Raw genomic sequence first — 13077 nt, 5'->3', positions numbered from 1 at the left:
CAGCTGACGCTGTGTTTCGTTTTTTGTTTTTCTGGGTTTATTTTTCACTAAGCTCCAGCAGCATCTGAAAGCTGCAAACAACACCCCGGTGACTGGCACGGGGCAGCTCTGAGCGGTGGGGTTTGACACTGAAGATGGAGTTAGACCTTTAAGTACTGCAACTGCTTCAAATCCTCATTTAAATGCAAGGCTAATAACCAAGATCTTTCTTTTTCACGTTGACCATTAAGGGACACTTACTGCCGGTGTTTTTGGCCTGTTTATTGGAGTTTATCTCCAGTGTTGTAGATGTTAACGTGATGTTGAGGCTAATAACAGAAATCAACTATATTGAGCAGGATTAGTAAACATGTGAATGGAGTGTAATTATACGGCAGGCAGCTTTATGTTAAACAGTGCTTTAAATTAACATGCTTTCTGTCAAAGCAATCATATAGTCAGTATAATTAGGTTACTTCTGCTGCAAGATTAAGTGAAATCAAGAAAAAAGGGAGAAAGTGTCGCGTTCAGTTTTCCCGTTCACAGGGAGGGGAGCTATTATGCATATTAATATTCCAGAATGTTTCTCATTAGAAGAACTTGGCTTCGTGGTGAACTTTCTGAGCAGACATTCCTAATTACAGTCCTTGTTAGCCCAATTTGTTATCTAGCTATCTTGGAAGTCACAGCACTGTTAAAATTACCCCTCCTCTTAATTTTTTCCAGATTCAGTGAGGGGCCATCCAAACAAGGCCTGGCTTGCATTCCCAGGGCTTTCACAGAGTGGTGCCAAGCTCATGAGGGAGTTCGTTTCCCAGTGACGAGTTTTAGCCATGGACACATCCTCACGAACATTGTGCAAGAGACGAGAAATCTGTGTAAACAGATGAACACAATTTTCTTATTCATAGCAGTGGCTGAGTTATTGTGTAAGAGGCAAACATTTCATATTTTCCACCAGTTTTCCATACGTCTGATGACATAACGGCTTCACCAGAAGCTGCAATGCATTGGAGAAAGGGTTTATCACAGCTGCAATTATTTTCCTTTACTTCATGGCTTCAGCATTCATGGGGAGATCGGCCTGAAGAGGACGATTCACTTGCCTTTCCGCCTGTAGTCCAGTATTACTATTGAATCTCCTGTTTGGAGGCAGAGGAGAACAGATTATCAGTTACAAAAACCCCAAAACCAAAAGGCACAACAGAGAAATCCTCTCACAGGTCAAGCACACTGTTGGGAGGAGGATGGGAACCTGGCCCCAGCCCCCAGACTTCCCTGGGGAACCGAACCCATCTGGGGATGGGAGTATTCATCCACCACCAAACCTGGCTCGGTGTAAGAAGATATGAAAAGCTTCAAGAAGTAAAGCTTGTCTGGAAAGGCAGCAGATGGTCAGTCCCTGCAGCTGAGATGTCAGGAGCATCCTCACGTGGCTGGCCAGGACAGCACAGGACCTGCTCCAGACCCACAGCTCTCCGAAGCACCAGATGTGCCACCGTGGGACACCAAGTGGGACACAATAACCAGAGGTATTATCCACCACACCATCTCAGCCTCTTCTTCCCTCTTGATGACCATTTATTGACAGGGAACCCTTGTCTGAAGGTGCTTTCCCTGCCCATAGACCTCAGAGCTCTGAAACACCAGTTGCTGTATTCTATTTATCTCCAGCCGGCGCAGCATCGGCAATCGATCCGATACACAACAAAATCCTGGCATTTCTTCCTTCCCTAATGATCCCGTATGGATTTGTACTGATGAAACAGATACTTAAAGATGGGGGAGGAAAAACTGCCAGCCTGTTAGGCCAGGGACAGCATATTAGCCAGCGACTCGCCTCCTGTGATGAAGTGGGGAGCCTTGGGTTGTCAGAGCTTCCGATCCGGTTTCCCTCCAGCGGATCGTCAGCTAAACTTGTCAGCGGGAGCTGGGCAGGTGACAGATGGTGCAGGTTTCTTTCTGTGGCCAGGCTCCTCTACCCGAGGGGCAAGCTGCAGCTGGGGGGGTGACAAATGTGAGGGGTATAAATACGCCATCGCAAGTTTGTGGCTCAACCAGGGTGAATGAATGAGACAAAAGTAAATATTTGTATTTAGTTTGCACACTCTGGGCTGTAAATCTTAAATTTGAGTTCTATTCGTCGCTGGCAATATAGTGAAATTGTAGCTATAAACATCGTGTGTTTGCTGAAAGAAAGAGATATGCCCTGGACTCGTGTTATTTGTTTTTAAAGGCAAGATAGAACAAAGGAAGGTATCTTCTGGAAAGGAGTCTCAGTTTAAAAATCCCTCCTGGACACTGAAACAAGCAGGCGCGTTCTGGATGGGTAATTACTTGCAGAACGTGGACGTTTCAGCATTCAGACACAAACTGCTGCTCGCAAGCCTGTACCAGCAGAATGACTTCGGACCCCACGCAGTTGCATCCCTTTATTTACCCCTCGGTTTTCTGCGATCTCAACAGCTGCTCAGAAGAATGAGAGCGTCGAGAATTCCGTTGTGTTCTGGTGTTGCTTTGTGTTGCAGGGATTCGGGCGCTGTCACCCAGGCTGGGTTTCCCAACAGCTGACTGCAGGGTATTAAGGGAGCTTGTTTCGCAACATGTAAATACAAAAATAAAACACAGGGAAAACAATCGGTTCCTAAAGCACGTTGTCAGTTTCTGGAAAATGCCTTTAATGTGAAAGTACTCAGAAAAAGGAGGGTTAAAATATGTTACAGAGAAGACTGCCCTTTAGCTCGAGCTCAGCCTTAGGGGAAGACAGTTCAGCAACGTCTTCAGAGATAATCGAGAGCTTGTAGAAGATCTGGAGGAGCACATCCATCTGTGCACTGAGCACGAGGAAGTTACTCCGCGACAAGTTTCCTCTTTCTCCGGAGAGCAATGACACTTGGTCTGTGCTTTATAGTACCTTTAATTACGGCCTCGCCCCTGCGGTGCTCCTCAGCCAGCTGCTGGCCAAAGCTTTCCCTGCTGGAGGACAGCGAGCACCCAGCCAGGGCTCTGCTGAGCTGCTGCTCGCTGCCACGGCCAGCCTTCCTTTCTGCCCCGTCTCTCTCCCACAGGACGGTTCCACCTCCTGTGCACTTCTCTGGGCTCGGCTGTGGCTGTAAAATCCTCCAAGCGGTTTGCCCAGTGTCCCTCAGCAGCTGTTCTGACCACCGGTGGAATGTGTAGCTCTTGCTAGCTGTAGATCCCACCTTCCTGCAATTCAAGGGTTTTTTCAAAATCAAGGAGATGCTGAATCTTGTTTTGGGCTCTTTTTCAGGTGTGTACGATGGCAAAAAAAAGAATCTGCTCCATCTTCAAATGCTGGTGTCAGAGAAGAGACCTCGCCTGAAATGTTGCTCCGTCTGATGTGGGGAACTTTGATCTGACTTTCTCCTGAGGATCTGGTGGTCTCCCCAGGAGCAAAAGCCGAGGGAAAACCTCTTTTCTTCATTTGGGGGAGTTCTAGTTTGACTGGTCAAAGCAACGTGCAATCATTTGCCCACACGATGTTCCCTGTCCGTTGTGAACGGGAGAAGCTATCGCGTGGTTCACTTTGGGGCTGGGACCCTGCAGCCAGTTCTCGGCTGAGGTGAATTTATGGCTGTAAAAGAATCAGCCCATTGTTTCCAATTATCCTCTTCGGAGTTTCTGTATTGCTCAACATTGTCTAGTACTCTAGAAACTCTGGGAATTGAAACAACAACAACAAAAAGTCATTACTGGTCCTATTTTCTGTGCCTCTCGGGCTGTGCAGCTGGGTTGCCTTAGTTACCACCAATCCAACTGTGCAAGGGGAGGGAGAGGCACACGAGAGATAATACATTTTTAAAACCTCCAATACTGCGCAAAACAGTTCGTCTATAAATAATAAAGCAAATTTAGGGTCTGGCATTGTTTGGTTGTTCTGAAAAGGAAACACAAGGTTATATTATTTGACAGCCTGGATTTTCCAGCTCTCAGAAATGATGCTGCGTCTTTTTTTTATTGGTCGAGCACAGGACACAGCTTTAAAAATCACCTGCTGGAAGCTGCCATTCATAGAGTCTGGAATAAGTGGGAACTGGGTGTATCTTTAAGGGTGAAAAAGAGTAAAAATTGTCTTCTTTTAAGCGGGACAGAAGGGAAAGAAGCATCTGCCCCGGAGCCTTTCCCTTTGGGGCACGGCAGCTCTGGGCAGACGCCACCAGCATCAGGTCTAATTGCTTGGTGGCTTCAGATGTTGCTGGAGAAGGTGTTTCCAGAGGGGCCTGTAGGAACTAGAGGACAATTGCATTACTCTGAAACTTCAACCGTACCTTTGGGGGACTGAGCAGGAAACAAAAGAGAGGGCGGAAGTGCCCATCCTTGCACCCTTTCTTTTGGGGGAGGGAGGAGGTGGGCAGGGTGGAGGATACAGAGGGATGAAGAGGTCTGTCCTCTACCACCACGGGTTGTTTTACTTTGTGTGTGTGGTGATGTTTGGTTTTTTTTTCTGCAGGGTTACGCTAAATGCATCATCTCCCTTATTGTGATGAAAGGGCAGGATGACAAAGTCCGTGGAGGCATTTTTTGCTGTGGGAAAAAAAAGGTATGTTGGAATCACGTCCTTGTTGTGTTTGCAGCTCTTTTCACTCTGGCAATGCTGAGCTAAAGATTTGTCTCGGTCAGGAGCGTATTAAGACTCTGGCACGCTGTAGTTTGGAATAGCTTCCCTCTGGCTGGGTTACAACGCTTATTGGGACCTCGATATTGGTACCAGCTTAAGGAAGTCCTGCCCTTCTCTTGGGTCGATGCAGCTCTGAGTTGAAAACAGCCCTTGCTTGCAAGAAACAGGCGTTGTGGTGGAGCAGGAAGGAGTGGAGGGCAGCGGGCAGGAGCTTATTGAGAAGTTATTGCTGCCAAAGCCTCTGTATCACCAAACTGCAGCCTCAGACACCGCAGAGTGACCTACTGTTGGGGTGCAGCCCGCAGCTGCTTTTGCTGGTGTACAGCAAATCCAGGGGATGCTGCCAGCCCGAGGGTGAAGAGCTGAGGATGCACAGAAAAGAAAGTCGAGTGCTTGCCCTGGTTTCTTCAGAAACCTCTGAAAGTAACATCTCTTAAGAGACTGCATTTAGTCAGCTGTTCAAAATGCACCTGATTTCTGCAGAGAATCTGAACTCTGCTTGACCTTTTGTCTGATCAATTAACACCTTGGAAATCAAATTATTTTAATTCTGACTATCTCCAATTTATGCATCAAGCATACTCTGGGCCCGAAATTACTAATGCATAGTCAGTGAGGGAAAAGCCTCACACCTAGATGTATCAGATCTCAGATCTCACAGGCAGACCTACACTGTCTTGTAGTGATGGTGTGGTCTTTAATTAGCAATAGTTACTAAGTACGTGATGCCTCTGAAGGCAGAGCTGGGGCAGAACGGCTGCAGAGCTGTTTTCATTTACCGTCAATCCCCCCCTCGTACGACGTGGATGCAAGAATAGAATTTCTCCCAGATTTCCAAATGTGGCCATGCAGATCAAGCACCTCATTTGTAAAGGTATCAAGCAGTGAAGTTGGTTATTCAGCACATTTGGAAGCCAATCTGCTGCTTTTAGGTATTTGAGTACGGATGGTGAGAGACTAGCTACAGACGCGCAGCTTTAGCTTGACAGGCGCGCGAGACTCCAGAAAATGGATCAGGCATCAAATGCTCCCTGAAAACAGAGGGAGGTTGTCTTGTTTATTTTCAGAGGTGTTTTTGCAGCGTTGTTTCTTTCATCAGAAAGCTAGTTGAAGAAATTGCAAATGTTCACACATTTGTCCTAAATAAAAGACACACGTTTTCCTGACAGAAACACTTTCATCCTCAAAAACTTAATCTTGAATGAAAAAGGAGAGGAAATCAGAAGGGAAAATAATAATGATAATAATAATAGCCCATATCAAACCCCCAAAGCTGCTTTGTCAGTTCATTCATTCTTCCACCCGTTGAATGTGTCCTTCTGCCTGCTCAGTGGTCCAAGGAAGGTGCCTTTCCTTTTCTTTGCATCGCTACTTGTTACACCACTATCAAGGCAGAAGGGTGTTGTCCTCAGCAGCTTGTAAAACTTTCTGAAGTGCTGTTTTACTCCTGGAGCTGCCGTGATGCTTTCACTTGGATACACTAACACCGTCCTGTACGCCATCAGTAAACGGTGTCATTCCCTCACCTAACAAACACCACACGATGCAGGTGTAAGAGTTTTAGCCAGGGAGGTTCGGCTTCTGTGGACCCTTGTTTGAGAAGGAATTCAAAATCTAGTGGTTGTGCTGGTAAGAGGTGCTACTGGAGCAACCTTGCCCAGCCTCTTACCTGGTAGGGTTGGGATTCTTGCTCCCATTCGTTCTCGGTTGGTTAGTAACTGGTTAGGACCTGGCAATCTCTATCAGACACCCAAACGCCACCTTGCAGTATACAAAGACCCCCTTCCTCTCCCCACCTGCCCAGGCAATCATAGGAGTTCATTTTAGATAATTTTTGTTTTCATATGAATAGGAGTGAAAAACAAAATTCGGACTGACCCCAAATCATACGGTTGAGGAACTCCCCGAAGTTGTAGAAAGAGACGATGGTGGCAAGGCTACCGGCGAAAAAGGCTGCTAGCCCCGCTGGGCTGAAGAAAGCAAAGAGAGGATACACCCACTCTCCCGTCACAGAATAAATCCACAGGACCCTGGGCAAGGAGAGGAAACGACCTTTGGTTAGGACCAATCAGTTAGAAGAGCCACTTCATGACTTCTGAAGGACCGCGTTATCAAAGCAGTCTTGATACAGAGAAAATGAGCTCAGCCGACGGTACGGCTCCTCGGCGCTCGGGCCGTTTGCTGTGGAGCACACTTGAGCCACTGCTAAATTAGATGGTTTTCAGCGCAGGGTGAAAGGCGCGCGACGTTCTGCCATCACCTTGGTGGCGTTGGCTATTAATGGCAGTAAAATTACAGTGAAATAGCAAAATGCTCAGCACTAGGGATGCGTGCTTGGCTGTTCTAAGTGAAGCTTATCCAAATAAGCTCTCACACGTGCATTTGCTCTTCAGTTACAACAGCTTTTCAGCCCCCATCCAGACCTCAAGGGTCTGTGGAGACCGAGTGCTGTTCCTGACTGTCTCCACCTGCTGCTGTTAACCACTGTTTTGGGCAGTGGAGAGAAGTCTTCAGGAGGCAAGAGGGCAAGGGGAATTCTCCAGCAACTTTTCTCCCCCTCTAAGAGAAGGAGCAGGTAGGTAGGAACCAAGTGTAGCTGCTTTGCTCCTTTGCACCAGAACCATTTGCAAAGCACTGTCTGGAAAAGGGGAAGAAGGAGAAGGGAGGGGGTGACTGTGCCAGCTTTATAGGGCTTCTGTTCTTCTCTTTAGGCCCTTTCTGCCTTTTTCTTCTCTCAGAAAAATATCTTGTAGTGGCTGTCGGTTCTCTGGTATCATTTTCATTGTTTACAGCTCCTTAGAGTGGCTGGTAGCTGGACTTAAGGATGTAAAAATATGTTTTATATATTAAGTACAGGAAAAATAAATTGTTACGGATAAAATTGTGTATATATGTATTGACGATGCAAAAAGAATATAAAAAATGGGGCAAGTTGTGAGGGTCCTTCTAATGATGGGCAGCACTTGCCTAAAAAGAACCTTTGGGTCCAAAGAGTCCTAAAGGCTTTAATTCTTGGTTAAAACCTCCACATCGGAGGAGCGTGCCATGCTTTCCACCACCATGCGAACATGGGAATGAAATCCCACTTGTCTGCTGATGGCACCCAGCCTGCCTCCTTACATCACGCCTCAAAGAGAAGTGACAAACAGGCTGTCCCACCAGCCCGAAACTGTCACGCAACTGAGGAACGGGAGAGTGTGAATAAAACAAAAAAAAAGTCTGAAAAGATGTTTTCTTCTTTCCCTTTTCAGCGAAGGAAGGGGTAGGGTATAAAGTGGGTGAGTTTTTAGCTTGCCTGTAGAAAGAGGTTCTCATCCCTACCTAAGGGGTAGAGCGGAGAAATGGCCGGTAGTGGAGTTGTCTGGGGCTGAGCATGGAAATGTTAAGTGTAAAGACGAGATTTCAAGATTTAAGGTTCTTTTATCAAACAAACAGAGCTGTGAAGCAGCTAAGTAATTTAATATAATAATAATAATGCCAAAGCTCCCACAAAAGGCCACAGAGCTGCGGAGCAGAAATGTTCTTGTTTTACAAAGCAGACCACTTGAAGACATTGTTTTAAAGTATTTTTAAAGTAATTCTTACCAGCTGATATACAGAAAAGCAACAAATCCTAACAGGATCAATCCCTTCTTCTTTGCTGGGTAACGGTGCGGCAGGGCAAGGATTTCCAGGACGGCAAATGGCAAAACAGCCGTGTGCTGAGGAGAGAAGAGAGCCCGTCACTGACCGGCCGCAGGACCCCACCTTCCGTCGCTGCCGACCACGAAGCTCGAGAACCTGCCCGTGAGCAAAGTGTGATTTAACAGTGCTGAGTGTAAGAGCATACGAACGCACAGACTGTGGGGTTTTTTATGGTGAAGAAGTGCCCCTGCGGTAACAAGGGCAGAAATCTTCTTGTCAGCACGCTGTAAGAAGTGCCGTAATGAGGCCTGCCTGCAGAATGACCCGCGTCACTCCGTAAGAGGTGAGCTTTTACATTTTATAATGCAATAAATTGTTTGGCAATTCCCATCAGAGCACAGAAGACAGTGCAGCCTATTGTTACGTGTGCTCCAGGATGTCGAAAGCCTCCTCCTTGAACTCATTAAGCAGTTGCTGAGTTGCCTTCGTGTTCTCTTCCAGTCGATACTGTATTTTATCTATTGCCATCTATTATTTACTCCAGTGCAATTGCAGCGTGTTGTGCTTCGCTTTGTAAACTGAAAAACCTGGTGGTAAACACAGGGAGGATTTAAGCTAGCTGTGGCTGAAGATGATGAAGGAGCTCCAAACACGTGGGAAAATGTTCCTCTGCGCTTCTGTTCTCCCGGAGTCTGCAGGTGACCTTGCATATTCCTTCTGAGCCCGGTTCGTCCGTTAATGGCAAATTCAGGGTGGGATTTCTACGGAATAACGGGACGTGTTTATGAGAGCAGACGCGGGTTTCTGCAGCAGACGCCCGAGGAGCGCGTGGCTGGCTACAGGGTGCAAAGCTGCCCTTCACCCACGGAACGCGCTTGGCTTCCCAAGCTATTTCCCCGTCTCAGCTGATAGACGTTGCTTTTGGCAGCGTCCTTAGTGACAGACCATATATCACGGTTAATCATATCTGCTGAAAGGCTTTAAAGACTTCTCCTGTCCTCTGCAAAAAAAAAAAAAAAAGAAAAAGAAAAAGAAAAAAAAGGATGTGTTTTCTGATTCGAGCTATTTTTACCCTGGGTCCCTAGTGCATGGTCGTTAAATGTGCTTTCAGCCCTATTTAGCTGTGCTTTATATCCCTAAAGTGACGTGTGTCTGAACAGCGCCGGGTTTCAAATCCAAATATGTGGTTTTGCCTCTTGCTTTAAAGAAAACTTAATCATTAAGCTCAGATTGACACGGATCAAAACATTGGCAAAAGTTGCTGAAACGTGACTCACTTTTTATTTCAATTAACAGTTTCTCAGTTTCACATAAAACAGTGAGACTGTCAAAAATAATTACCACAAAGAGAGAAAAAAACCCCTATTTCACTCCAAGGTAAGGAAAACAGGCTGAAACAATAGCTGTGCGTACTGCTGGGGCTGTCAGAGGAGCCAGCTGAAGCAGACAGCCTTTTCCTTCTCTTGGCAGGAATCCCATTAGTACTTGGGTTTATGTTCTTTTGAATATTAATATTTTACTTCTCTAATAACCTCTGCTTGTTGAGGAAAGCTTACGGCTTACAGTTTTTGTAAGGACAGATGTCCTTTAAATGGCTTTGTTATTATTATTTGAACAGTGGAAAGATAAAAGTTATGGGACTGTCAACATTATCAGTGACATTTTGTTAACTAATCACACTCGTAATCTGAATTCTGTTTCCAAACACGGATTTTAAAATCCTCTGTGGCTCTTTTTGGCACTTACTGTGATTTTGAACTCGGGTTTGGTTTCTTTGCTTTTTTTCCTGACCAACTCAGGTGAATCTGGACTGTTATAAAATGGCAACATGCTTTTTGTTGCTCATAAACTTTGGCACAGGAATACCGGCGGAAGAATGTTCCTAACACATACGCTGAACTTTATCTGAAAGATTGGCACGTTGGCTCATCCTCTGTGGAGAAGGATGAAATTATAATGTTCTCCTGCTTCTTTATTTTTCGTTTCCTACCCGAAGTTGTCTGTTTCCAGGATGCTTTTCAGGTTCGTGAGTTTTAAACTGAGATAAATAGTCCTCCCTCCATCTCTCCACTGTTTGGTGAGACCACAAGGAGTTTTTACTTCTCCTATATGTTATTTTGGGTAATTTGTGTGTTTGTTCTATGTTACAGCCCCGTTTTGCCGTTGAGAATATACGTAAAACAGAGTTTCCAAGGGCTGAGAAGACAGGGCTGGGCAGAGTTTGTGCTCAGCTGCAGGCTCCAGCCTCGGCTGGGTTTTAAGCCCATGAATAATTTCCCCAGAGCTGCTGAGATCACTCGTATGCCGAACGCGTGCGCCGCAGTTTGACCCCGTTTGACTCCGGAGCGAAGGAAATGATGCCTCGGTTGACCGTAGCTGTTTGTTTCTAATTCGTCTGCATTTACATCCCCTCCGTGTCTGCTTCCCATTAGCGTGTTAGACTTTAGCGAGGGATTTCTCCACAAACAGTTACCACTGGCCAAACCAAACTCCACTGGGCACAGCTGGACACCACCAAGGGCTTTTGAAAAACCGCCTGTTTTTCTCCTTTCAGACAAATTCCCTGCAGAGCTTGTTCGCTGACGAGCACTCGAGGCCAACTCTCGCGCTTGTGTCTTCTCCATTGGTGTGTTACTGCAAAGAAAAAGCGAAAACCCACGTCGGTGCTGTCTTACGAGGCTCGTGCAGCCAGTGTTCACTGTTTGACCCTTGAGGTGTTCACTCAGTTATTGAGCTCTTTGTTGGGAAGCGTCCTCTGCTCTGTGGAAATTTCCTTGGGTTGGATGCTCTCGTAAACAATTACAGCCTGGGTTTTCTGAGCATAATAAAACTAAACGCCTTCCTGTCACCATAACCTGTGTTTAGTTTTATACTCCTCATAATTTTCTGAATCTATGCTCTTCTTGCTTGACTTCGTTTTGGAACAAATTGCCTGGTTTGATTTATTTTGCTATGATACTGCCTTCATCCAAACACCTCCTTTAAGATTTTCTTTTGTAACCTGTCCTTATGTATTTTTTTTTCTCTCTCTATTTTTCAGGATTGGAAGGGCTCAAGCATTGTTGTTCATTTTATTCCTTTAACTAGTAAATTGCCATATTTAGTTAAAGAAACGGTTCCCTCTTAGAGTTACTACGAGTCTTTGATATTCTCAGCCATCAGCGTGTTTTCAGGGAACCGCGGGTTTATGTTACAGATGGAGCGGGAGGCACAGGAGTCCCATTACTGAGCACGTGTGGTGAGAAGTGAGCCAGGAAGCTCTTGCTCTGTTGAACTCCAGCAGGACCTCTCTGAACAGTCACCTGCTCTCTGCTCTGTCCTTTCCAGGTCACTTCAAGCTCATCCAAAAAGCAACATTTTTTTTTTTCCTGCTTTTTCTGAGGTAGTTTGGGAGCGTTATTGTGAAAAGGGGATGAAACATCAGACCAGCTGTATGATCAAAGGTGAAAGAGCTTCATAGGTAACCTCTCCTGCACACACACGGGCATTTTTGGAAATAAGGCACTGGCTGAATACCCTGTTGCTTACTAGCAAGTGTTCTGTCTCTCCGTCAATGCCGGAATTTTAATTGCATTTCTCCCTGCCGTTAGATACGTAGCCTAAGAAACCGTTGTGGCGCTGCAGCTGGAAGCTGCCAGGAGCCTGCAGTGACACATCCTTCGCTGTGGAGTGTTTGTCTCCAGCTGTTCCTTTGCGGGGTGAGTTGTGGAGCCTGCACCTGCGCCTGCCAGGACAGCGGCAGCCAGCGAGGATCCCCTGCCATAACATTTGTCTGTGAAACTCACACCTTCTCCCTGAGGAAATGGGTTTATGTCAACAAAAACAGAAACTTAAAAAATATACATATATATGCAGTGCTGGGAAAAGCAAAATGTCTTTGCTCTTCAGCATGTGGGGTGATTAATTTCATGTGCCATATCCCTCACACACACATTCTTCTTCTTTGCCAAGAGTCGAATGTAATTGGAAGCCCATGAATGTCCAGAGCTGCCAGCAGCTTAAAATTGAGGCACTGTGAAATGCAAACAAATGGAAATGTTTCTTTCTTGTGTAAACACGCAAGAATTATTAAGCGTTCAATACCAATTGCGAGGAGACTCATTTAAGATGGTCGAGGATGAGGCTGAGGTGGTTCTTGTGTACAGACCTGGAGCAGGAGCCCGGTCAGAGTGGTGGGTCCTGCTGGTATCCTTCCTGTCAGGGCACCAGTGGCTGCCCTCAGTGAAGGAGAATCAATTGCATGCACCCAGGTTGTTATTTCATTCCCTTGCATTTTCTGCTTCCATTCAGATACTGCTTAGCTACATCATGGCAAAGGAGCTGGAGAGGCTCGGGCCACATGGGGGCTGTTGTCATCTTTGCCGAAGGTCTGCCAGGTAAAGCGGTTTTTTCCGTGTCTCCATTTGCCATCCCTCCTTTTTTATTCTCAGTTAATTAGCTTACAAGGTTTTCAGAACGTGCACAGTTTATAACTACGTGTCAGTAAAGTGCTCAGGACGCTAAAACACTGATTTTTGCCAAGGCGAGAGGCGGACACAGCTACAGAATAAATTAGGAAAAGAGATGGCTTAACTAAACCTGGCTGCAGCCTGAAAAGAGAGAAAATCGTGCTTTTTACAAGAAAAATTGGGTTTTACAAGAACGGCGCCTTAGAGACTGAAAATACAAACCTCCTTTACAGGAGTAAAACCTGAGGTGACCACCCGTGCTCAGAGTTGACATGTATTTTTTCTTTTGGTACAGATTATCATGGTTTTGAGCGATCTCTTCTGCCCCACCACTGTCCCGCTTTGTTTAGTGTTCAATTCTGCCAGCCCCTTCAGAAGGTATTGTTC

At 45.9% G+C, this 13077-nt stretch overlaps 1 protein-coding gene across 1 annotated transcript in view; it reads right to left on the bottom strand.

Annotated features, from left to right (window-relative positions):
• Positions 1–1077: 1077 nt before the first annotated feature.
• The window catches only part of ADTRP (androgen-dependent TFPI-regulating protein), a 23836-nt gene continuing 11836 nt past the window's right edge, over positions 1078–13077 (bottom strand). Inside the window, exons 4-6 of the mRNA XM_010140232.1 lie at positions 8204–8319; positions 6497–6648; positions 1078–1121 (exon numbers count right to left, since the gene is read on the bottom strand). Coding sequence (XP_010138534.1) covers positions 1078–1121; positions 6497–6648; positions 8204–8319 — 312 coding nt within the window. The remainder of the gene's footprint in view (positions 1122–6496; positions 6649–8203; positions 8320–13077) is intronic.

This window comes from Buceros rhinoceros, unplaced genomic scaffold, assembly GCF_000710305.1.
Source record: "Buceros rhinoceros silvestris isolate BGI_N320 unplaced genomic scaffold, ASM71030v1 scaffold15757, whole genome shotgun sequence".
NCBI lineage: Eukaryota > Metazoa > Chordata > Aves > Bucerotiformes > Bucerotidae > Buceros > Buceros rhinoceros.
Note: the sequence above shows the minus strand (reverse complement) of the source record. Positions and strands in the feature narration are given on the sequence as shown.